This window comes from Carassius gibelio, chromosome A22 (assembly GCF_023724105.1).
Source record: "Carassius gibelio isolate Cgi1373 ecotype wild population from Czech Republic chromosome A22, carGib1.2-hapl.c, whole genome shotgun sequence".
NCBI classification, from domain to species: domain Eukaryota; kingdom Metazoa; phylum Chordata; class Actinopteri; order Cypriniformes; family Cyprinidae; genus Carassius; species Carassius gibelio.
The window spans coordinates 3,119,078-3,145,853 of NC_068392.1; the positions used below are offsets into that span (position 1 = coordinate 3,119,078).

General features: G+C 39.5%; 1 protein-coding gene across 7 annotated transcripts in view; it reads right to left on the reverse strand.

Moving 5' to 3' along the window:
- The window catches only part of LOC127942806 (uncharacterized), a 185,469-nt gene that overhangs the window by 35,866 nt on the left and 122,827 nt on the right, over positions 1–26,776 (reverse strand). For 2 of the 7 annotated variants that reach the window (XM_052538770.1, XM_052538774.1), the window contains exons 1-5: positions 21,576–21,910; positions 21,085–21,343; positions 20,415–20,720; positions 19,696–20,004; positions 19,416–19,500 (exon numbers count right to left, since the gene is read on the reverse strand). In XM_052538770.1, the coding sequence (XP_052394730.1) occupies positions 19,416–19,500; positions 19,696–20,004; positions 20,415–20,720; positions 21,085–21,136 (752 nt within the window). In that variant the 5' untranslated portion in view covers positions 21,137–21,343; positions 21,576–21,910. Of the gene's footprint in view, positions 1–4,890; positions 5,212–18,942; positions 19,087–19,179; positions 19,501–19,695; positions 20,005–20,414; positions 20,721–21,084; positions 21,344–21,575 lie in introns of those variants that run through there. The other 5 variants (XM_052538769.1, XM_052538773.1, XM_052538771.1 and 2 more) reach the window with 4 other exon arrangements.

Below are 26,776 nucleotides of genomic sequence, written 5' to 3' on the forward strand. Positions count from 1 at the left end.
ACTATGGGGAACAGTATACCCACGCCGCCATGCTGAGGGGAGTGCAGGCCAGAATCATGGCAAACACTAAGTACCAACTCTACCATTTCACCGGGAGTCGCCCCTGGGACGGTTCGACGGCTGTCCATGACATTATCCCTTATGGCCAAAGGCCTAAGCTACATACCCAACTTACCTGAAGGGCCTCGGCCCGGGGTAGAGCTGAAGGCTTGGAATCACGAAAGATTCCTTTAAAGGGATACGGCTAAGAACTTAGCACTGTTTATTACCAAGTCTTGCCTGTCACAAAGGAGGGGCTCTCGTGGCACTCTGATAGAGCAGCTCGTAGATGGAATGGCCCGGGAGCAGAGCAATTGGTGGACGGAACGTACAGATGAAGCCTTGGCCACGCCTGTACCATGGCGTCCAGCCCCAATGGAGCTGGATGAGTCAGAGGAAGCCAGAGGGGATAGTGCGACGCTCTCTTGAGCCGCAAAACCAATCCACCCAGGTCTGGCCAACCTCTCTAACTCTACTTCAACACCTTGGTGCGAAGGCGCCATTCCCCGAGCCTCAGCCCCTGCCTCAGCAGGATGTCTGCTCTCACAGTGCGTCTCAAAACAGTATGTAGTACTGGAGCGCTCTGATGAAAAAAACCGAGAATTCAGTCTCCCATGAGAGGAGGACTCCGAGCTCCGAGCAGCATGCTCATAGGCGACCCTTTTAGAAAAGGGGAGCGCTGCTAAACTACCGCGAGAATTGCCCACACAGCCCCCCATGTTAAGGGGCGGTGCTTGAGGTGTATAACAAATACACACTGGTTGAATGAAGCCCAAGAAACCTCGGGGCTAATCATCTTAAGAAAGGGAACGAAGCGGAGCACGTAACCCTTACCGTACAGGATTTTAGAAAGTGCGCAGAGCCTTGCGTGCACACTTACCACTTACGTGGATTTGAGACAGTGCGCAAAGTGTTCACGTGCACACTGACCACCATGTGGTTTTGAGACAGTACACAGGCTTAGCGTGTGTACAGAAAGGTTCCTAAGCATCGCAGAGGTGCTGGATCGCACGGGAGAGGCGAGCTCCAACCCTCAAGCGAGGGGAGCATCACCTGAGGCAGTACATACAGAAGGACTCCGTAACTACCACCTCCCCGGATGCGCCAAACGGCCAGGAGGCCCCTCAGGGTGACCTGGCCGGATATCCATGAAATTCCCTGCAGTGCTGTGCCAGTTCTGACGATCAGCCAGGCTCCTCGGGAGGGGTGTGGGACGAGCAACCGCAGAGCGCTTGCTTCCCTCACGTGGAACTCGCTCCGCGGTGGGTGTCGCGCCCTGGGGGGGGCGAACCCACGCGGCACGGCCACCTGCCGAAAGCGTGTGATCGTGGCCAGAGCACAAGGCTGGAACTGAGCACTGTAAAAGAAACTCACAGAGTCTGTTAGAAGACATAACCACCAGCAACATAACACCCATAAGCAGAAGTCAGAGGCTGTCGCCGGCCAACACATTGGCGTTTTTCAAAGTATGCTTCAGACACGGGTCACGACGAGGTGTTCCCCATAGTGTCCCTTCAGAGGACGCAGTTCGAAGTTCCCTTGACAGGGAACTACCATTACAATCACTGAAGCACTTTACATTACATTATGCACATCAGGATTTTTTGTAGTTTTCTCTCTCTCTCTCTCTGAAGAAATAATTCGCTAAATAATTCGGTCTGAGCAAGTGAACAAAAACACCGGGCTTCATGATGACTCTTCTGCACGTCTCCGATTGGCCATTGCATCTGCGCAACAGAACCCTTGATTGGTTATCATCATGAAGCGTTGTACGAACGTCTCTGGCTCAGCGCCAGCCAGCGAACACAGATTTGAGTTTAGCAGCTGATGCTGCACTGAACGATCTAATCACAACAGTGGGGTTATATAAAATATATAAAAATATCATTCTGCTGTTTTTTTTTTTTTTTTTGGTCGTTTGGAAGCTGCATTTAAAATCAACTTGGCTCAGAAATTTTTGAATGGGCATGCCGCCTCTTCCCTGATGCCTGTGAAACGTTTCTCCCTCAAACAGCACGCTAACGTTACTCTACACTACAGGATACACACCGCAATATAAAGAACATATCTGCATGTTCTCACATCGCGTCGTTCTTGTAAAATAATAATAAGTAAATAAATATCAAAATCACTTCGCTGAGTATGAAACACCACTTACCAGCTTCCGCGGTGTTGAAAATATCCTCTGACAATTAAAAAATGCTCGTGCGGCGTGAAGAATCATCCCGGGCATATGAGGAGGTCGTCGTCGTCAGGTCAAAGGTCATCATGTTGGTCGTCTTATTGACGGCTAAATTATTATTCAAAATTTTACTAATATTTATATTGGGCATGAGCAGGTATTCACAAAAGGAAACGTTATGACAAAAAAAAATATATAGAGGAAATTTTGCTTTGACAAAAGGGCACTTTGGGCACCAAAGGGCAAAGGGGCAGGTGCTCAAGGAGTTATATCCCTGAAACTGAGCCTTCTCTGTCTCCTCGTTTCTCTGATGGGGAAGTTATCACATCTCTGTCTGTTCTTGGATCTACACTTTCATCCTCTGTTGAATCCTCTTTAACTGTCACTTTCAGGGCCTACATCAGAATAATATTCCTCAAGCTGATCATTCCCTACTTTACTCATAATTATTCTTTCCAACGCAGCTAGAGCATCTCTATTCCCCTCTCGGCGGGGCATAAATCTGGGGGCTACCGATCCGCATTCGGACCCTTCCCCAGGATCTATTTCATTCAGATCATCCCAACTTCTCGTTGGTATGTTTCTCAATAATTTATTTCCATCATGTTTTATCAGTAAAGCGTATATCTGCATATTATTCAGCTACTAGGCTACATCTACAGCGAAAGCTGAATTTCCTGGAACTTCATCAGAGAGTCTCACTGGTAGAGATTTTGCTCGAGTGCGCCCTCCAGTGACGAGTATGAATGAAAAACAACTTAATTTAGTACTCATTATTGCTCACAAAACCTTTTCTTACGTTCTTCTCCAGTGTTTCTGTGGCTCAGTGGTAGAGCATTGTGTTAGCAGTGCAAAAGGTTGTGGGTTTGATTCCCAGGGAACAAAGGTAGCTACTGTTAAAAAGAAATGTATAAGTTGCTGCTAAATGTGAAGGTAAAAAAATATATTGTTATTACAAAAGTAATATTTCTTATTTTGTTTAAAGTTTTTTATTTAGAAATAATAACAATAATCATTATTAGTTTTATTGATAAAAAACAACATGAATATAACAGCTAATAAAATTGGTATCTTATCTCCATCCTGCCGCCAGAGGTCACTCAAAGAGAAACAAACACAGGCTACGAAATTACACTGTTTACAAAACTGACGAAATAAGTTTTCTATGTGCTTGTGTACAAATAATTGTTTCTTTTCTATTTGCATTTCTCAAAAAAGTACATCCATCTTCTTTATTTCAGTTTCCTGTTTAATCTCTCTCCTGTATGTTGCTGGCTCATTAATATTCAACATATTAAAGCATTGGTCTGATCACTACCTCATTCAGCATGGAACTGACGTCATTCTACAATCTCATCAGTCAGCTTAAATAAAATAACTGCTCTTGAGCCTTTTGTCACTTTAATCAGACTGAATAAGCTTCTTTGGCACTAAAATCTTTTTTATCTGCACTGTTTGTTCACTTCACTGGATTGCACTCTCTCTGCCATGTGCCTTGCACTGCTTTATTCTTAATTTTAGATGTTAGCTGCATTTCGTTGCCTTGTACCTTAATGTGCAGTGACAATAAAGTTGAATCTAATCTAAAAAATCTTATATAATAGTAAATATTACAGCAATATTTAGCAATATTACTGATTTGACTGCGCTGGTATTATCAGATGAGAAGTGAACTGATCTGGATGATGACATCAGTGTTGTGCTTTATAGCTGAAATTAGCTCATTTGACCAACTTCACACAGTTTATCGATCTATGATGACTTCTGCCTCTGCTAAACACAAAATGGAAAACAAACTCTTTTCATTAATATACTATATTAAGTATTTTAAAATAATGTTTGATAAGGGAAAACTGTACATGCTGCATGTTTTGTTCAGTTCTTAAATAAAATCTCTCAGTGCAATCTTAACATGTCTGTCTTTATTCATCTTATCAACACAACGTCAGTTTGTCTTTTCTTCTTTCTTAATTGCCATGTATCCAACATATATTCACTGAACACAGTGTCATCTAGTGTCTTCCTAGAGTAACATTCACAATCACTTGATATCATCACACTGCGCTCTGAACTTCTGTTTTCCTCCAGACGCTCGATATTATAAATACTACAAAACATAAACAGACTCTTGAAGCTCAGAGTGAGAAAACTTTATTGATAAAGGCAAGCAAATACAGAAGACAAATGAATAGTACAGTGAGATCAGAGTCTTATCTGAGAGAAATATAATCAACAAGCTTTTAAACTGCATCTGTACAATAAAAACATTATTAGACAATTACATTTTAAAAGCCCTTAAACCCTGAATCAAATATGAAAGCCTGATATAATGAATAATCTATATTAATATGACAAACCACACAAAACACACTTGGAGAAGTTTTAAAGTTCAGCGTCTCCTTTAGATTTAAATTCCTGTCAAGAACATGCACCTGATGTGTGAATCTGTGTTTGATCTTGATCAGCTCTTCTGGATCTGATGTCATAAACCAGAAGAATGACAGTAGCCACGCCCACCAGAGCAGAGAGGACCAATCGGATCACAGCTTCAGTAGACCCACAGCATTGGACAGAGTCTGAGGAATAAAAACACCAAACTGAGATCAGATCAGTCAATAAACATTAATATCAAGAATATTTGAAGAACAGGACACATGATCTCTTCTCACCAGAGACAGAAACACTGAAAGCTTTTAATGACTGGTTTAGATTTAAATGTTTTGGTCCTAAATGTAGTAAATAACGTCCAGCATGTTCAGTTGAGATGTTTGTGATGGTCAGAGATCCAGTTTGTTTGTCCAGCTTCAGTCTGTCTCTGAATCTCTCATCAAGAACATCATCATATACAGAGAATCCATTGGTCCTTCTACTGATCTCAGCTAATAAAGTGATTTCAGCTCCGAACCTCCACTCTATTGAAACACCATTCATTATTTCAGTAAGATCAGAGTTCAGAGTGACTGAATCTCCCTTCTTCACTGATATTTCTTCTGTATCACCAAACACACAGAGAACAAACAGAAACAGGGTTTGTCACAAGTTAGTACTGTAAAAATACTTTATAATTGTTTATGTAAGAAATTAGTTTAGAAATGTAATTTTAAAATAATAATGTAAAACAAAAGAACAGACAAAATATAATATTGTATCTGGTGATGAGAAAAAATAAAAAAGGTGAAACAAATATTTAATTCACCATTGACAGCATTGAAAAAAGAACGTTTTCCTCATTCTGCTCATACGGTCGATCACGAGTTCATAACGTCCAGCATGTTCAGTTGTGATGTTTGTGATGGTCAGAGATCCAGTTTGATTGTTCAGCTTCAGTCTGTCTCTGAATCTCCCGTCATGAACATCCTCATTTACAGAGGGTCTGTCATCCCATTCATAGATTAGAGCTATTAAACTCTTTTCAAACACCCACAGAATCCGATCATAATCATAATCTATTTCAGTAAGATCAGAGTTCAGAGTGACTGAATCTCCCTCCTTCACTGATATTTCATCTGTATCACCAAACACACAGAGAACAAACAGAAACAGGGTTCATCACAGATTGAGAGTGTTATTTAATGGTTTACTAAAGTAAATAGTTTGAAGTTTAAATCTGAAATGAATGACATCATAAAAATTAATAACTGTATTTTTTTGCTGATTCTGTAAGGATCATCAGAATCAGAAACATCCAGCCTGATCTCACGGCAATTCATACATATTTTCCGACTTGCATAATTCGTTTGAATTTGTACGAATCACTTACACTGGGGTTTATAGACAAATCGTGTCAAATCGTACAAGTGAGGTTTTACAAATTCATACGAATTAGCCACTTCGTAAAATACCTAATTAACTCGTCAGTTTCGAATAGACTCAAGTGTGACGATCGTGCACCAGAGAGACACAGGGAGATAGAGAGATCCAAATGCAGATGTCTTTAATGAGGGATAATCCAAATCGTAGTCAACAAGCCAAGGTCAAAGCCAAACAATCAGTCCAAAAAAAAAACGAACAAAGGAAAGGGACAGGAAAAGGGACTCGGAATACGAGAGGACTCGGAGGACGAGCAGACAGGAAGAATCTCGGGGGGCGAGAATGTTGCATACACGAAGGGTAAGGACTCCATACAAACAACAGGGAAAGACAGGTATATATAGGGAGGCTAATGACAATAAAGTGACTGCACCTGGTGAAATTAACAGGAGTGCAATTAATGTGAAGACAGGACCAGACTAGAGGAATTCTAGTGCCTACGGTGAAGTGCCTAAGGGGAAGTGAGCCCACTAGTGGAGATCCAGGGAAACAGAGACTAGACAGCATGACATCAAGGCAATCTCACCATTCACCTGGGGTCAAAGCAGCTTTAAATATCTTGGGGTGAATGTGGCTCTAAAACTTAAGGGCCTCTACATCATAAACTACATTTCACTGCTTAAAAAGATTAAAGAAGAATTAGAACATTGGAAATTGCCATCTCATTTCTCGGACGAACTAATGTAATTAAAATAAATGCTCTGCCCCGTTTTAGTTATTTATTCCAGTCACTGCCCTGTTACTTGGATAAAACTTTCTTTAAATCTGTAAACAAAATGTTAACCTCTTTCATCTGGAAAAATTCCTCACCAAGAATAGCTTTTAAAACTCTACCAAAATCCAGAGAGAAAGGGGGACTGGCAATACCAGACTTACAGATGTACTATTGGGCCGCCCAGACAAAGAACATTATCAGCTGGGTGCAGAGACGTAATAGTGCAGTCTGGATAGACATAGAAGAAGAACTTTGTACTCCTATTTCTACAAACTTGCAACCATTTATTAACAACATATATGCACTACATCAAATAACAAAATCGGATGTAGTTTACAACACTCTTCGGGCTTGGCAAGGCACAAACAAGTTCTGTGGGAATTTTGGTAAAATCTCCAGGCTTTCCCCATTATCCTCAAATCCAGATCTGCCACCATCTATTGGTTGTTTTTTGTTTGCAGAGTGGAGAAGTAATGGTATATACCAATTCCAACAATTGTTCGATGGTGATACGCTCAAGTCTTTTGCTGTTTTAATGTCAGAATATGAAATTCCGAAACGGACTTCTATAAATACTTACAAATTTGCCATCTAATAAACACCCTTAAAGGGGAAAAATGCCTATCTTTGGGGCTAACAAATCTTGAGGAGATTTTGGTAAAATCGACATCATTAAAAGGAAAAAATCTCTGAAATTTATAGCACTTTGTTTGGACCATCACAGCTCTTCCTTAACCCCACTTAGGAACATATGGCAGAAGGATATGGGATGTGCTTTTGATGACGATCAGTGGGATACGATATGACAGAATGTTTTTTCCTCACTGTCCTGTAATAAAATAATCAAACAAAATTATAAATTCATGCACAGAATGTACCTTACTCCTCTCCGCTTAAGTAAAATGTTTCCTAATTCATCCCCCAGATGTCATCGTTGTAAAACATGTAAAGGGTCAATTATGCATGTTCTTTGGGAATGCAGGAAATTAAAACATTTCCAGAAGGCAGTACATGATCTAACTGTTAAGATTGTGAAAACCACGCTGGACATTACACCAACACTGTACCTCTTTGGTACTGAATTGGACAAGACACTGGACACCACATGCAGGAAGAGGATTATCGTAATGTCTTATATAGCAAAGAAATGCATCTTGCTCAATTGGAAACAACAAAGACCCCCATCATTCAATCTGTTTAAACAAAACCTAAATTAAACTTTAAGGCTGGAACGACGCACATACATCCTAAAAAATAAGTGGGATGCCTTCAGAAAGATATGGGAACCGCTTATGGACCTCTGACACGACAATGTTTGGCATGTTTACATAACATTTACAAATGTTAAACTGTGATCTGTGACCATGGACTGACTTTTTTTTAATTTGCTGTTTTTTTTTTCTATTTTATTATTATATTTTTTTTCTCTTCTGTGCGTTATGTCATTAAAATGTTAGAAATCAATAAAAAGATAATTGAAAAAAAATAAAATAAAAATAAATTAAAGTTGATGTTTATCTGCTTACCCCAGGGGCATCCAAGATCTAGGTGACTTTGTTTCTTCAGTAGAACACAAACTGATATTTTGAACTCAAACTGTTGCAGTCTATCACTCTTATAAAGTAAGTGGATGGGAATCACAGATAAAACATAAAAAAAATAAAATACACAAACAAACAAACAAACAAAAAAAAAATTAAACCCTGTGGCTACATTGATGTGTAAAGACACAAAACGTTTGGTCTGTCCAAGAAACTGAACAGTATTTATATATTTTTTTTTTTACCTCTGATTCACACAATGTCTGAACTGTTAGAACTCTCCTGAGTGTGGAAAAATACAGCACCATGTCTTCAGAAATGGGCTGATTTGGTTCTTGTAGCTGCCAGCAGGACTGTCATAATAACAATGCATTTTATCTGTAATGTGCTTTTTTAAAACCAAAGCGCAACAATTAAAACAAAAATGACAAGAACAAAACATTTAATTAAAAACCTTAAACAAGCTTTTTGAAAAGAGTTCCAAAGTTGAAGCATTTCTGATGGAAACACATTCGCTTGGGGGCTTTGAATGAAGAAGCTAATTTAACGTCACCCACGTGTGCAAATCTAAAATCTAAACTATATACCGTTTGTAAACCACAAACGAAACATGAGAAATCGAGCCGAAATCTCATTTACCATCTGTTAAGCTTCACAAGACAGAGATTGTTATTACTGGATGGGAATGCAGTTACATGTTAATAATGCTGTTACATTTTTTTTTCTACTGTGCTTTATTTTTTCTTTTATTGCTGAAATATGATCACAACTTTAGAAAATCAGGGTCCATGTACTTTGCGTTCATTTTTAGTTCTTTATCTCAGAAAGGAAATACGGAAATTGTGGTTACAGTACTTGGGCAACGACGATGACAATGATGATGTTTCACAAGTTCACAAGAACACAAGTATAGACAAGAATGCATATTGAGAAACAGCCAGTGTGTTTCTGGAGGTTTGTGCTTCCTGTTTCATTAGTTTAATTTCCTGTTGAAGAGTCAAGATGTGTTTGCCTCTTTCTCCCGGTTCGTGATCTTGTTTAACCATTTGAGATTTAACAGTGGCCAGTTCTTGATATGCACTTTTAAATGTTCTGTAATGTTGCTATAACTGGACACAACTTCTAATTTCAAACTGCTGCAATCCACTGCTGTTGCCATTGGTTTGGTTTATAATAATTTTTCAGTTACTCTCTTTCTTTTTTGATACAAATGTCAAGCATCTTATAGTGCTTGGTTTGCACAGTTCCAGTATATCTCCAACAAACCAAAACCACTAGAAGGCAAGCCTGCAACCATTAGCCGAAAAAGTGTAACGGCTAAAGCTAACGCTTCCGGTTTGCCAGTACGTGGGAAAGAAGACCAAGAGGCCGTTGTCATTGGAGGAGAGGCCCCACAATGCTGAACAAACAGCTTTTTAGAGAAAACAGCTTATCATTTAATGAATTGACAGCCTATCTACTAATCTTCAACATGTTTTACACTAAACAATACTTTTGGATTAAAGTGTTCTTTAGAGTTTACCATGAAGTCACTGACTTTTTGCAACAGGTGGGATTCAGTTTACGGATTTCTCATTCATTCCTATGGTATCCATATACAGCAATTTAGTGACGCACAAATCTGACTGCAGTTAAATGACGTCAAGGATGTAATGTGATTGGTTTATAAGGCACACGTGATACAAGTTAGCCATTATGCTTTCTCCAATAGTAAGTAATCCAGACCCTCTCATAAGAAAACCTCTTGAACAAACCTAATGATGTGCACCAAATGAGTTACTGTAGAAATCGAATACTTTAATGGTTGTGGATGAAACGGCTCAACACGAGAGCTAACATACACGTACTGACATGTGAAAGAAAACCTCATCGGGTTTGAAAGGATGGCTCAATTAAATTGTGGAAATAGCAGATGACTCATACTCAGAGACTCATACTCAGTTGGTTTTCTATTCTATCATTTTAAATGATTCAGTCTGCATCATAAACCTAATAATTGACCTTAAAAAGGGAATTCATGAGCAAAATCTGCTTCATATCATATAACAAAGAGCCAAAGTTTTTTTTTTTTTTTTTTTTTTTTCTTGCCAAGCTGTAAAAAAAAAAAAAAAAAAAAAACAGGTAGCCAAAAACTGTGGATTTAGTTACATGAAGGCACAAATATAAATACTGTATGTTTCAGTATTTTTCCAAAGTTTTGGTATTATTGTCACGTCGGGGTGCGGGGATGAACTCAGACACAAAGGGGAAAACAAAACCCATGAGGGGGGAAAACAACGACTAGGGAATAGACAAATTACTTAACAAGACTTAGACTAGAAACAAACAATAAACAAAAGACTCTTCACTCAGGAACTCACACTACAGAAAACCAATCCACAGGTCTCACAATGTTCTTCCAAAGTGTAACTATGAACCGCACTAGACAGCAAACACGAGGGGATTGAAATAGGGAGACTAATGATAACATAACAGGTTGACACAGGTAAAACAATAACGACAGAACAAGGATAACAAGGGGGCGGGGCAAGGAAACGAGACAACACAAGCACATTGCCCAAAGACAAGGTCATGTGCTTGCACACAAAATACGGCCTGTCATGATCCTGCCTCAAAACTAGAGAAAAATCAAGGACACGAGGGCAGAATCATGACAAATATAGTCATACACTTATGCACTTATAGTGTTACAAAAGATTTCCTTTCAAATACTGTATTTTTCAACTTTCCATTTAAAGAAAGCATCAGTTTCCACAAAAATTATCATTCAGCACAACTGCACTGAAACAATTAAAGATAAAAACTACTTTGAATTTTAATATTGTAAAATTATTACCGTATTTAACAGGATTGATCAATAAATACAGCCTTTGTGAGCATAAGAGACTTCCGTCAAAAACAGGAAAAAGACACCAGGTTTCGTAATGATAGAGTACATCAATTTTTTCTGGACATCATGTACTTAAAGTTATGGATGTATAAAACAAAAACTAAGATTACTAAGGGACTTATAGTGTAGGGTGCCAGATCTCACCTCAAACCTCCTTATCGAGCAGCAGTCTCTTCCTCCTCTTCCTCAGTATCCAGAATGGTGTTCTCCAGCCAGTTGATTGAGGAAACCGATGTGCTGTGTCTTTTGTGTCTGAGTCTGTTCATTTTCTAGATCTGAGATGGGTGCAGGTGAGCAGTGCTGATAAAGTCTTAAAAGTGAAGAAACTGGGCTAAAGGAACCAGAGCATCTCCAGCACTAAACACAAACTTCTCTCCAGCAGGAGGTACCTCGCCCGTTCCCACGACTCTCAGCCCCGCCCCACTCGTCACAATGATTTTCAAAAGACAAGTTGCTGTCTAATATAACACACATATTTTTGACTCTAGAGGAAGTAACAGTACATCCGTCTAGTTGCAGATTGTAATCTACAAGATTCTGTGTAGTGGTTTTTTGGTCCAATAATTAATATCTCTGTCTTATCCGAATTTAATTGGATAAAATGATTGTTTATCCAATCTTTTACATTTTTAACACACTCTGTTAGCTTAGATAATTGGGAAGTTTCATCTGGTCTCGTTGAGATATATAGCTGAGTATCATCAGCATAACAGTGGAAGCTAACTCCGTATTTTCTAATAATATTACCAAGGGGCAACATGTATATTGAAAATAGAAGGGGACCTAGGACGGATCCTTGTGGCACTCCATATTTTACTGATGATAAATGAGATGACACCTCATTTAAGTAAACAAAATGGTAGCGATCAGACAGGTAGGATCTAAACCATCTTAGAGCATGCCCTTGAATACCTGTATAGTTTTGTAATCGATCTATGAGTATGTCATGATCTATGGTGTGGAACGCAGCACTAAGATCAAGTAAAACTAGAAATGAGATGCGGCCTTGATCTGACGCAAGAAGCAGGTCATTTGGTAATTTGTTAATTTAGCCACTGTGCTAAATAAAAACCTTGGATTGTTTTGGTTATTTTCTATGAATTTGCTGTATTCCAACGTTGGCGCCGATACAGGATGGCTGCCTCCGTGACGAGCTCCGCATATGTTTTTGTGTTTTTGTTAGTTTGTCCTGTCTTTAGTTATATTCCTGCCATCAGTTTCACCAGGGAAGAACTGCTGAACATTCGGCAGAACGCACCACAAGATGTTTTTCCGGATTTCAATTATTCAGATGTTTTAGTGAACGTTGTTATCGGAGGAGCGGCGGCGCTGATCAAGGGCTTCAGGACGCGCAGACGGGGGAAGCGAGCGGGAGCGCTCGTCAGACTCAGGAAGCGCGGATTTCGAACGCCGTTGCCTAGCATCCATCTGGCAAATCTCCGCTCTCTACCCAACAAAACGGACGAACTCCTTCTGCTTTCTCGGACAAATAAGGATTTCACACACTCTGCTGCTCTGTGTTTCACGGAAACCTGGCTGAATGACACCATACCGGACAGCGCGCTCCATCTGCCGGGATTTCAGCTGTTTAGAGCGGATCGTGACACAGAATCAACGGGGAAATCGCGTGGTGGCGGGACATGCTTTTACATCAATGAACGGTGGTGTACAGATGTAACTGTGTTAAAGAAGACGTGCTGCTCAAATCTCGAAACACTCTTCATTAACTGCAAGCCATTCTATTCGCCGCGGGAGTTTCACTCGTTCATTCTGGTCAGTGTTTACATCCATCCCCAAGCGAACGTGAGCTCAGCTTTACAGAAACTCGCTGATCAGATCACAGAGACAGAACAACAACACCTGGACTCTGTTTTAATCATTCTCGGGGACTTTAATAAAGCCAATCTGTCCCGTGAACTGCCAAAATACAGACAGCATGTTACTTGTCCCACAAGAGACAGTAATATATTGGATCACTGTTACACCACAATAAAGGATGCATTTCACTCTGTTCCACGAGCAGCTTTGGGACGTTCTGATCACCTTCTGGTTCATCTTATACCGTCCTACAGGCAGAAACTAAAATCAGCTAAACCTGTATCAAGGACTGTAAAAAGATGGACTAATGAAGCAGAGCAGGATTTACAATCTTGTTTTGACCTCACTGATTGGAGTGTTTTTGAAGCTGCTACCACCGATCTGGATGAACTCACAGAGACCGTAACATCATATATCAGTTTCTGTGAGGATATGTGTATTCCTACAAAGACTCAACTAATTCACAATAATGACAAACCGTGGTTCACTGCAAAACTCAGACAGCTCCGTCAGGCCAAAGAAGATGCTTACGTGAAGGGGGACAATGTCTTGTATAAACAGGCTAAATACACATTGGAAAAGGAGATCAAAGTGGCAAAGAGGAATTATTCTGAAAAAATAAGGACTCAGTTCACTTCCAACGACTCCGCATCAGTGTGGAAAAGTCTAAAGAAGATCACCAATTACAAGACACCACCCCCCAGCACTGTAGAGAATCAACGACTGGCAGACGATCTGAACGAGTTTTACTGCAGGTTTGAAAGAACACCCATCACCTGCCCTGAACGCCTCCCCACACAACCATTCACACCCTTCACAACTCCTGCAACCAGCCCTGAATGCCTCTCCAAACTACCGTTCACACCATTAACAGCTCCTGCAACCCATCCTGAACACCTCTCCAATCAAGCACTCTTACCATTCTCACCTCCTGCATCCCCCCTCTCCCCCACACCTGCAATTCAGATCAGTGAGGATGCGGTGCGCCAGGTCTTCCGGAAGCAGAAAAGGAAAAAAGCACCAGGCCCAGATTGTGTTACACCAGCCTGTCTGAAATCCTGTGCTGACCAGCTGGCCCCCATCTTCACACAGATCATCAACAGATCGCTGGAGCTGTGCGAAGTCCCTTCATGCCTCAAACGTTCCACCATCATCCCCATCCCTAAGAAACCCAAAATTACAGGACTAAATGACTACAGGCCTGTGGCTCTAATGTCTGTAGTCATGAAGTCATTTGAAAAACTGGTGCTGGGCCACCTGAAGGACATCACTGGGCCCTTGCTGGATCCTCTTCAGTTTGCCTACAGAGCAAACAGGTCTGTGGACGATGCAGTAAACATTGGACTGCATTATGTTCTGCAACACCTAGACAGACCGGGGACTTATGTGAGGATCCTGTTTGTGGACTTCAGCTCGGCCTTTAACACGATCATCCCAAACCTCCTCCTGCCCAAACTAAATCAGCTCTCCGTGCCCACCTCAGTCTGTCAGTGGATCAACAGCTTCCTGACAGACAGGCAGCAGCTAGTGAGGTTGGGAAAATACACATCCAGCACCCGTACAATCAGCACCGGAGCTCCCCAGGGGTGCGTTCTCTCCCCACTGCTCTTCTCCCTGTACACTAATGATTGCACATCTAAGGACCTCTCTGTCAAGCTCCTGAAGTTTGCAGATGACACCACACTCATCGGCCTCATTCAGGACGGTGACGAGTCTGCTTACAGACAGGAGGTAAAAGAGCTGGCTGTCTGGTGCAGTCTCAACAACCTGGAGCTTAACACGCTCAAAACAGTGGAGATGATCGTGGACTTCAGGAGAAACCCCCCTGCACTCTCCCCACTCACCATCATGAACAGCACTGTGACTGCAGTGGAGTCATTCAGGTTCCTGGGCACCACTATCTCTCAGGACCTGAAGTGGGACATTCACATTGACTCCATCGTAAAAAAGGCCCAGCAGAGGTTGTACTTTCTCCGCCAGCTGAGGAAGTTAAACCTGCCACAGGAGCTGCTGAAACAGTTCTACTCCACCATCATTGAATCCATCCTCTGCACTTCAGTAACTGTCTGGTTCAGCTCAGCTTCTAAATCTGACCTCAGAAGACTACAGAGGGTAGTCCGGACTGCTGAGCGAATCATCGGTTCAACCCTCCCATCTATTCAAGAACTGTACTTATCCAGAGTGAGAAAAAGGGCTGTCAAAATCACTCTGGACCCCTCACATCCAGCACACTCCCTCTTTGAACTGTTGCCATCTGGTCGACGCTACAGAGCACTGAGCACTAGAACGACCAGACACAGGACCAGTTTCTTCCCTCAGGCAATCCATCTTATGAACAGCTTATAATAACGGCGGACACACTACACTTTATATTTATATACACACACACTTTATTTATCTAACACACATACTTAGTATACACTTAAATTTTGCACACAATATATATGTACATACATAACTTCATTTTGTAATATACTTGCCTACAATTGTCATTTGTATATTGTTATTCACTATCTACTTATTTGTATTTTTTATTCTTTTATTATGTGTTTTATGTTCTGTCGCTGTCATTCTGTTGTACTGCGGAGCTTCTGTCACGAAAACAAATTCCTCGTATGTGTACATACCTGGCAATAAAGCTCATTCTGATTCTGATTCTGATTCTGATTCTGATTCTGTATATGCTCTGCCCTAGCAGTGTTTCTTTCTTGAGAAAGAGAGTATTACTGTTATACCATGGTACAGTACATTTTTCTCTAACCTTTTTCAATTTGATGGGGGCAACAGCTTCTAAGGTATTATAGAAAGTAGTGCCCATGTTGTCAGTAATTTCGTCTAATTCATGTATATTTTTGGGTACAAATAGCAGTTGAGATAGATCAGGCAGGTTATTTGCGAATCTGTCTTTGGTGGCTGGAACATAGTTCTGCCCAGACGGTAACGCTGAGACATATAGTTAATATCAGTGTGGCGAGTGGGGCGGGGCCGAGAGGCGTGGGAACGAGGAGTGAGGCCAGGTGTAGTGATTGAAGATGAGCTGCACCTGCGCTCCCCCCGGCAGTATTGAGTCCCACGTAGGAGATGGAAGGATATAAAACTGGAGCGACGACCGTGAAGGACGAGAGAGGACCAGGCCTGGGACATTATTTTATGTTTTGGCTTTTATTTGTGCGCGTCAGTCGCCGTGAGGGGCTGACGCTCTGTTTTGTTTATTTTTCAATTATTAAAGTATTTTGATTGTGCGCCGGTTCCCGCCTCCTTCTTCCCGATGAATAGGAAGTTTTTATCGTTACAGTGGTGCCGAAACCCGGGAGAAGGACGGACGCGATGCTGAAGATCCCTCGCCGCTGTGGTGAATCCACGGTGCCCTCGAACTGGCGAAGTATGTGCCGCCATGGACGCTCGAGGCGGTGGGCTGGAGTGAGTTGCCGGGGACGGGCGAGCTCGCTGCCGGCCGCCCACGATATGGAGGGGCGGCTGCCGTCCGTGAGGGAGCGGAGGAGTCGGCGCTGTTCGCCAGGGGGCCGGAGCCTGCCGCCTCCGTGATGAAATCCGGATGGGCAGGGAACGGGGGACTCCTGCCGCTGCCCAAAATCGGAGGAGCCGTCGCTGTCCATCGGGCGGCGGAGGAGTGTCATGCCGTCCGCCGAGGGCCGTCCAGTGCCACCGCCAGGCACTGCGGAGGAGATCACCCAGCTGGTGGAGGGCCGAGCAGCAGTGCGTCTGGGAACCGAAATTTTTTTTTTTTTTTTTCTCTCCCCTCTCTCGTCTCTGTCGCTCCTCCTTCCATCTCCTTTTCTCTCGCCTCGTCTGTCCTACCCCCAGGTTTCCGCAGGTCACCGTGAGCGGTCCCCCCCGGAGGGAGGGGGGGGGGGAGTAGAGCGAAGTCTCAGGACTACCTCCCGGCCTGCGAGGGGACGAGGAGTGAGGCCAGGTGTAGTGATTGAAGATGAGCTGCACCTGCGCCCCACCGCCAGTATCGAGTCCCACGTAGGAGATGGAAGGATATAAAACTGGAGTGACGACCATGAAGGACGAGAGAGGACCAGGCCTGGGACATTATTTTATGTTTTGGCTTTTATTTGTGCGAGTCAGTCGCCGTGAGGGGCTGACGCGCTGTTTTGTTTATTTTTCAATTATTAAAGTATTTTGATTGTGCGCCGGTTCCCGCCTCCTTCTTCCCGATGAATAGGAAGTTTTTATCGTTACAATCAGTTATACGCAGCATGCACGATACAAGGAAATGTTTTGGAACATCACTTTGAGGTACGATATCTATATCAGTAAGATCTATTCCATGAGATATAATTAAATCTAGTGTATGATTAAAATTAGATTTTCATATCATTCCTTCATTCATTTGGTCTTATCAGATCATTACTGTTAGAGACAGTTAATGCATTAAAATGAGGACCGCTCAACTCACATTTTACAGAAATTAAACTCTTCATACTCTTCATACTTCAATACAAAACAGTGCTGGACTTTGACAAAGTATTTTAAAAAATGTCTTTAAAGTGACTTTCTAATGTCTAATTATAAATCCAACAGCATAAGGTGAAAATAACAACACACAAGAGGAGTGGAAACTTTAAGTGAATACATGAATCTTTGACAATTATTTCACCATTGATTTGCAGAAGATTTTCTGTGATGTTACTGTTAGACAGTGCTGGGAAGGTTACTTTGGACTCTGTGTACTAAACTCCTGAAAAACTGGTGCCTTGTATTTTAGAACGGTCAATGCAATTAAGAAATAAATCAATCAAATCTGTATGTGTGTGTTTGTGTGAAAAAAAAAAAAATCAAATGCAACCCCCTTTGTAATTGTTTACATTTCACAAGTATCTGTAATTTAATACTTTTTTCTCAGTAGCTGTAACAGATTGCACTTATATTTATTTAGTAATTAAATGAAGTAATTCTGTCACATGTAACTAGTTACTCCCCAAATCTGGTGTTAGGGAATAGAATATATGGGGAGTATTAACACCGATCTATATCTTGACCCCTCTTTGCCACCCCAAATATAAAATCCTGGACACGCCACCGGAACAACGAGCAGAGTATTTGGCCAGCACATCTTCAAGCTTGTTTCTATCTTCATTCTCATTAAAGACCAATGTATTTTACACTTCAGTAGCCTGTGGACCAGCAATTGTCAGTAGTAAAGCAATGTTACGAGCTTCTGGCTTTGTGTTCATCCAGATAGTGCTCATGTATGGCTCAAATTGCTGCTTGAAACTGCACAAGTTGCTGTCAACATTTCCTGTGAGCTTTAAGTTCTCCGGTGGTTTTAGAATATGCATCACGTCACTTTCACAACAGGCTGCTCTTAGTGTGATTTCACTCCTGGTACAATGTTTTGTTCAGTTCTTAAATAAAATGTCTCGGTGCAATCTTAACATGTCTGTCTTTATTCATCTTATACACACAACATCAGTTTGTCTTTTCTTCTTTCTTAATTGCCATGTATCTAATGTATATTTACTGAACACAGTGTCATCTAGTGTCTAGTAACGTTCACAATCACTTGATATCATCACACTGCGCTCTGAACTTCTGTATTCCTCCAGACGGCGCTCGATATTATAAATGCTACAAAACATAAACTGACTCTTGAAGCTCAGAGTGAGAAAACTTTATTGATAAAGGCAAGAAAATACAGAAGACAAATGAATAGTAAAGTGAGATCAGAGTCTTATCTGAGAGAAATATAATCAACAAGCTTTTAAACTGCATCTGTACAATAAAAACATTATTACACAATTACATTTTAAAAGCCCTTAAACCCTGAATCAAATATGAAAGCCTGATATAATGAATAATACAAGCAAAGCAACTTTTGGAAATCTATATTAATATGACAAACCACACAAAACACACTTGAAGAAGTTTTAAAGTTCAGCATCTCCTTCAGATTTAAATTCCTGTCAAGAACATGCACCTGATGTGTGAATCTGTGTTTGATCTTGTTCAGCTCTTCTGGATCTGATGTCATAAACCAGAAGAATGACAGTAGCCACACCCACCAGAGCAGAGAGGACCAATCGGATCACAGCTTCAGTAGAACCACAGCAGTGGACAGAGTCTGAGGAATAAAAACACCAAACTGAGATCAGATCAGTCAATAAACATTAATATCAAGAATATTTGAAGAACAGGACACATGATCTCTACTCACCAGAGACAGAAACACTGAAAGCTTTTAATGACTGGTTTAGATTTAAATGTGTTGGTCCTAAATGTAGTAAATAACGTCCAGCATGTTCAAATGTGATGTCTGTGATGGTCAGAGATCCAGTTTGATTGTCCAGCTTCAGTCTGTCTCTGAATCTCCCGTCAAGAACATCATCATATACAGAGAATCCATTGGTCAATCTACTGATCTCAGCTAATAAAGTGATTTCAGCTCCAAACCTCCACTTTATTGAAACATTATTCATTATTTCAGTAAGATCAGAGTTCAGAGTGACTGAATCTCCCTTCTTCACTGATATTTCTTCTGTATCACCAAACACACAGAGAACAAACAGAAAGAGGGTTTGTCACAAGTTAGTACTGTAAAAATACTTTATAATTATGTAAAAACAATTGTTTTGAATGTAATTTTTAAATAATAATGTAAAACAAAAGAACAGACAAAAAATAATATTGTATCTGATGAAAAAATAAAAAAGGTGTAACATATTTAATTCACCATTGACAGCACTGAGAAAGAACGTTTTCCTCATTCTGCTCCGCATTCTATGGTCGATCACGAGTTCATAACGTCCAGCATGTTCAGTTGTGATGTTTGTGATGGTCAGAGATCCAGTTTGATTGTCCAGCTTCAGTCTGTCTCTGAATCTCCCGTCAAGAACATCATCATATAGAGAGAATCCGTCATCCCATTTATTGATTTTAGCTATTAAACTGTCTTCAAAGCTCCACCGAATCCAATAATAATCTATTTCCGTACGATCAGAATTCAGAGTGACTGAATCTCCCTCCTTCACTGATATTTCATCTGTATCACCAAACACACAGAGAACAAACAGAAACAGGGTTCATCACAGATTGAGAGTGTTATTTAATGGTTTACTAAAGTAAATACTTTGAAGTTTAAGTTTGAAATGAATGACATCATAAAAGAACAGAAATGGTGTTTGGATTAATAACTGTATCTTTTGCTGATTCTGTAAGGATCATCAGAATCAGAAACATCCAGAAACATCTCACGGCAATTCATACATATTTTATGAGTTGCATAATTCGTTTGAATTTGTACTATTCACTTATACTGGGATTTATAGACAAATCATATAAATTCGTGCAAGTGAGGTTTTACAAATTTGTATGAATTAGCCACTTGTAAAATACTTATGAAATGGTCGTGAGATATAAATATAAAACAGCTGAAACAATTATTTAACCCACCATAGACACTGAGCCAGAATCTCTTGCTCACAGTGTTGTTATATACTGAATAATCTCCAGCATGTTCAAATGTGAAGTTTGTGATGGTCAGAGATCCAGTTTGTTTGTCCAGCTTCAGTCTGTCTCTGAATCTCCCGTCATGAACATCATCATATAGAGAGAATCTGTCGGCCGTCACATTGATTTCAGCTATTAATCTGTTTTCAAACCTCCACTGAATCAGATCATTATCCATCGTTTCAGAAAGACCAGAGTTTAGAGTGACTGACTGTCCAATTTTCACGTACTTAATTTCACCAAACACACCTGAAGAACAGAGCTTTTTTAAAAATATTTTCCTGAAATTATGATGGTTTACTCAAACTTGTAGTCATTAAATACAAATTCTCAAACCAATCTCCTCCAGACATCACTTTTGGTCACACTTTTACTTTAATCTTTAATGTCAAACTAACACTGTTGGGTATTTAAGCTTCATATTTATTTTATTTTATCATTCCATAATAGACCTGAATTTAGATCTGAATTCAAACTTGATCTCACCACAGTTCACTTATTTCTATTTGAGAATAAGTGAATATTAAACCTCTCTAACCAAATTATCCAGTGTTTTATTACATGCTACCAGAACAGAAGCAACTGAAACCATAAAAAAATTATTTAAACTCACCAACCAGACGCCAGAAACACAAACAGAACCAGAATCTGTGAAACATCTTCATTGATTTCAGTTCACAAATATGAAGACAAACTCCTCAGAACTGGTTCAGTAATAAAATGACAGATGAGCTGATGAGAGACTGATCTGTAGTAAAATTAAGAGAAACTCTACTGTCGGCTGGAAGTGTTAAACCATGTCCTCCAGCTCAATTCTTCCTTATTTAGTCACACTTTCTTTGTCACTTTTAGCTCCTGTCTCCCACAACTTCCTGTTGGTCAATGATGTTAGTTTACACAGAAATAAACTGAATCATGACATGATCAGAGACTAGAGAAGATACGAGTGTTTAAAGCAGTGTTTGATCGGCTTGATGTCAGGTGTGAGAGGATAACAAAGCCCACCTTTTGTCTTATTTTATTCTGGCTAAAGAAATATACATAAAACCTCTATTCACATCTTTGTTTCCCACACGTTAATGTAATATAAACTATCGCTCTTACCTCTGTTATTAATCAGATGCAGGAGAGACTTCTGTTCTTCTTCCCACCAGAGTCCAGTTCATAATACAGGATCAGGAACAAAATAAAATAATAACTTTACTCTTAATAAATTACTCAGAGACTTTGTTTAAAAGAAGTTAAACGCATCACCATATGAAATGATTTAGCTTTATTCAAACAATAACTCATAAGAAAATGATAACTAAAAGTAAATAGCGTAAAGTCTTCACCTTGAATTTCGGCAATGAATGTGTTCAAACCATAACATTATATAGTCACAAAAACAACACGTCCTTTTTTCATGATTTTTTTTGGGTGAACACACTCACACATCCGCATACACACACTCATATACTTGTTGCTATGGAAACAGGAAGTATGACATTTCACTTCCTTAACAACCTCTACACTGAAAATAATGACTTTGTGGTGTGGTAAAATCTATTACATTAATTAATGTAATTTATACATTGTAAAATCAAGATTAAGTTGGAACTATAATATCTTAAGTAAAAATTACACTATTTATTCATGTAATAACATAACTGAGAAGAAAGAGTAAATTGTATTATATATTTACAAGTACTATTTAATGTTTTATGGTCACACCACATTCACCTAAACACTTAAAAAGTAAATTTTAATCTGAAAAGCAAAGTGCGTTTGAATCCGCGCACTTTTTTTTCTTTTTTTTTTAACAAGATCCTTCTGGCAGTGGCAGAGACGGTCGGTTTGGGCGGTCACTTTTGGCTGACTTATTTTCGGTAAGTTTTGACTTTTCTATTTTAGATTTGTGATAACAACTATGTGTTCATTTTCATGGTTTGATTATTGCATAGATGTTACGGTTCAAAATTATCTGAACGTAAGTTTTTATCACAGTAAGGTTAACGTTAGGTAAAGCGCCGCCATTATCCACTTGTATAAAGTTGAGACGGATGGTTAGTCAAAACTAAATGTAGTTAGCCGCGTTCTTGTAGAAAAAGTCACCCAGTCTGGTTAACTTCAGAGTGATTTAATGTTAGCTGGCCGTGATTAAATTCAAACTGTAATGTTACGTTATGTAAGGAAATCGATGTAACGTAACATTAATGGCTGACTGCCTAGTGTGTCCTAGCAAATGTTAGCCTTATTTAAAAGTGTCTAACGTTAACGTTAGTCGTTTTAAATCCACTGAAAATTTCGCAGCAAGTAGCTTATCAAAGTCTGCATCAAAGAAGGAACGTTTGTAAAAATGCAGTAACGTTACCAGATGGCAGGTGAACTTGGCTACTAATTACGTTAAACATTGATGTGTAGCAGCAAGTGCTTGTTTGAATTCAGCCATTTTATTTTAATAAGCTAGCGGTATGAAGGTACGGTCATCTTTTTAATGAAAATAAAATGTAATGTTTTTAAAACCTAACGTTAGACCACAGCCTTTCACGGCTTAAGTGAGGAAGGTTAGCATCAGTAGCTTCATCCATGTGAATCTCAGTCTAGGAGATGAAGCAAGAACCGTTATCTTTGAACGCAATGGGCTGCAAGCCTCTCTGCCTCGTTGCCATACCAATTCATTTTCAGGCATAAACTCGTAACAAGTTCAATGCTGTATTAAAAGGATTAAAACAAAATGTAAATGATCTCAATGACACAGTTTGTTTCTCTCAACAGGTAAAAGAACAGTACAGGAGTGCGTTGCGATATCTATCTGGTCTGACACGGCAACATTCTCATACAGGCAAGTAGAAATCTTTGTAATAATACTATAATATTGCTGCTCTTATTTCTCAAACTTACACACCAGGGAATCTTTTCAAAAAATGTCTAACAAATATATAAAAATGTGACTAATAGATAAGTAAATGCATGTTTTTGACAGATCATAAACTGTAATGGATTGGGATATATATATATATATATATATATATATATATATATATATATATATATATATATATATATATATAATTTTATTTTTAAAAACTTACATTTAACTTGTTAAAATCTGCATGCAGGTATATATGCAGAACAGCTCCTCCTGCTTGTAATTCACACAGTATTGACACATTATCAATCTGTTCACAGTACCAAAGCAGACCTGAAACTGTCATCCGCAGCCTTATCCTGTACCTCAGTGAGAAAGAAGAAGAGCTTTTTGAAGATTGCCTGGTAAAGCATGATTTTTTTTGTCATAAAAATCATTTTTAAGTGCAAGTGAAAAAGTAAGACACAAACATGAAGATTTTCCACTCAGCAATGGTCCAAATTATGTGCAGTCACAACTTAAACGTAGCCTGGATATTACAAAGCGTTTCCTGGCACTGTAAAGGTGCAGTCACACAATGTATGGTTTCGCAAAACATTCATTTTATGGGTACAATCTGTGAATTGCATCTGTCTTGCGCAATGTTCTACTAACTTTTTTACTAATGTTGACTGAAGGTAAAACACATTATACTGAATTTAACAATGTGAGTTATGTTAAGTAATTTTTAGCGAGCACGTTCGTTCTGCATTGATAATGAATCTCTTTTGTATTTGTGTCTCAATAGAATTGAGTTCTTTCTTTTTTATAAACTGTATGCAGGAGGACACTTGTAGTGATGCCGCTGAACATACCCTTAAGATACTGGTCATCCATGGGGCTGATCAAGAGGATCCAGTCGATGTGTCTATCATTTTGAAAGGCAGGGAGATGTTTCCAGGATGCGGCACTACTGCTAAAGCTTGCACACTGCTGATGGGGCTTATTTATGCCCTCAATCTGGCATACCCCCCAACACTGCGCTACACCTTTGAGGTGTTCCAGAAACATTTCCTGGACCTGGATGGTGTTAAGATGTCCCCAAAAGTGCAATCTTTATAGTTGAAGTTGCTCTCTTAAATGCTATCAACATGGTACGTGCTGTACAATCAAAGCTGTTGGTAGACTCCAAATTACATCTCCAGCTCAAATAATTTTTACAAAATCTCGACTAATTTTTACTTCTTGAAATGTTTTAACGTGTTATGGTTTTTAGAGCATAAAGAGCACTTAGTGTTGGTTTGAATGTTGTTATTGCATTAAAGGGTTAGTTCACCCAAAAATCAAAATTATGTAATTAATAACTTACCCTCATGTTGTTCCAAACCTGTAAGACCTCCGTTTATCTTCAGAACACAGTTTAAGATATTTTAGATTTAGTCCGCTCTCAGACTACGACTTTATTCAGCATTGTCTTCTGTTCCGTGTCTGTTTTGAGAGAGTTCAAAACAAAGCAGTTTGTGATATCTGGTTCGCGAACAAATCATTCGATGTAACTGGATCTTTTTGAACCAGTTCACCGAATCGAACTGAATCGTTTGAAATGGTTCGCATCTCCAATACGCATTAATCCAAATGAAATCAAATGACTTAAGCTGTTAACCGATGAGTCTATCTTTTGTTCGTTATCTGGCTCGGTGTTCATCTTCAGTTCTCTCTTCACAGCAGTTCAGTCAATGTACTGTTTGAGTAAAGCCCCTTTCACACTGCCATTCCGGCAAATACAGGGTAAAGTGTTCCTGTAATTGTTCCCTGGTCGCTAGATTTGGCACTTTCAAACTGCCAGTGATGACCTGGGATGTGTGCGTGCTTTCACACACAACCCTTGAAGATCCTGTAACGACACGTGACATCAGCGCGTGACGTGTAATGTACGAGTCGACAACGCTTGGCACGTTATACTTTCACTGAAGCAAGCGAACGATCTCGGCGTCAGCGCGGAAAGTGAGGAACTAACTGATCTCTGCTTCATTACAGTTTGCACATATTTTTTCGTCGCGAATGTTGTCCTTCAAAACAACCGGTAAAAGAGTCGCGCGATAATGCGCGTCATCACTTCGATACGGAATTAGATCTGGCTTTTGTTCACACAGCGCTCGTTCCGGATCGATTACCGCAATGTTACTAGGTCCCCGACCCGGGTTCAATTCGGTAATCAATCCCGGGACGTGGTTGCTTTCACACAGAAGGTGACCAGGCAATGTTACGGGAATCTTGCGGGTCCGACGTGCAGTGTGAAAGGGGCTTAAATGAATTACTCCGGGATATTGGTTTGTTTTAACTCAGAGGGAGTGTCAGCCACATTAAAAAAGTTAACAGCTTAAGTCATTTGTGGATTAATGCATTTTGGAGACGCGAACTGTTTAAAACGATTCAGTTCGATTTGGTGAACTGGTTCAAAAAGATCCGGTTACATCGAATGATTCGTTCATGAACCGGATATCACAAACTGCAGTGTTTTGAACTCTCTCTCACAACAGACACAGAAGAGAAGACAATGCTGAATAAAGTCGTAGTCTTTGCTATTTTTGGACCAAAATGTATTTTCGATGCTTCAAAATATTCTAACTGACCCTCTGATGTCACATGGACTACTTTGAAGATGTTTTTCTTACCTTTCTGGACATGGACAGTAGACCGTACACACAGCTTCAATGGAGGGACTGAAAGCTCTCAGACTAAATCTAAAATATCTTAAACTGTGTTCTGAAGATAAATGGAGGTCTTATGGGTTTGGAACGACATGAGGGGGAGTTATTAATGACATAAATTTAGATTTTTGTGAGAACTATCCCTTTACAGTAAGTGAATTGTAAGATTCTAATTGTATATTTGAGAAAATATAATCCCAGATATGTGTTGGATGGAGTAAAATGGATTTTCCTTTTCTTTAGTGGGAAATTGTTGGTTAATTCTTATTGTAAATGATCAGAGAGGTTACTGAATGTACCTTAACTACTTATCAGTTGATGTGAATATGTGAATGTTGACATAATAAACTGTTAAACTTTATTGAATTTATTTGTTATTTGTGAGAAAAGTATTTGATGCAGAGAAAATTACTACATTTATTTGGTAACACTGAAAAAATTATTATGTAACATTTACATAATAATAGTGAGTAATAAAAATTCATTAAACTAAGTAATTCAAAATGTTAAATGGACAGTCTAAAATCTACTTAATTCATAACAGTAAATATAACAGATTTATAAAATTTACTTGATATTTTCACATTTTAAAATTAAATTTACTTAATTACTTTTAATAAATAGAACCTGCTAAGTTAAACATAATTAAGTAACATTTACTTAATGTCTTCACAAATGTTACATTTAGAGTTAAGTAAATTTCACTTGATACTGGCAAGTAAATTGTACTTGATATTACAGCAGTAAAATTTACTTAGAAAAAT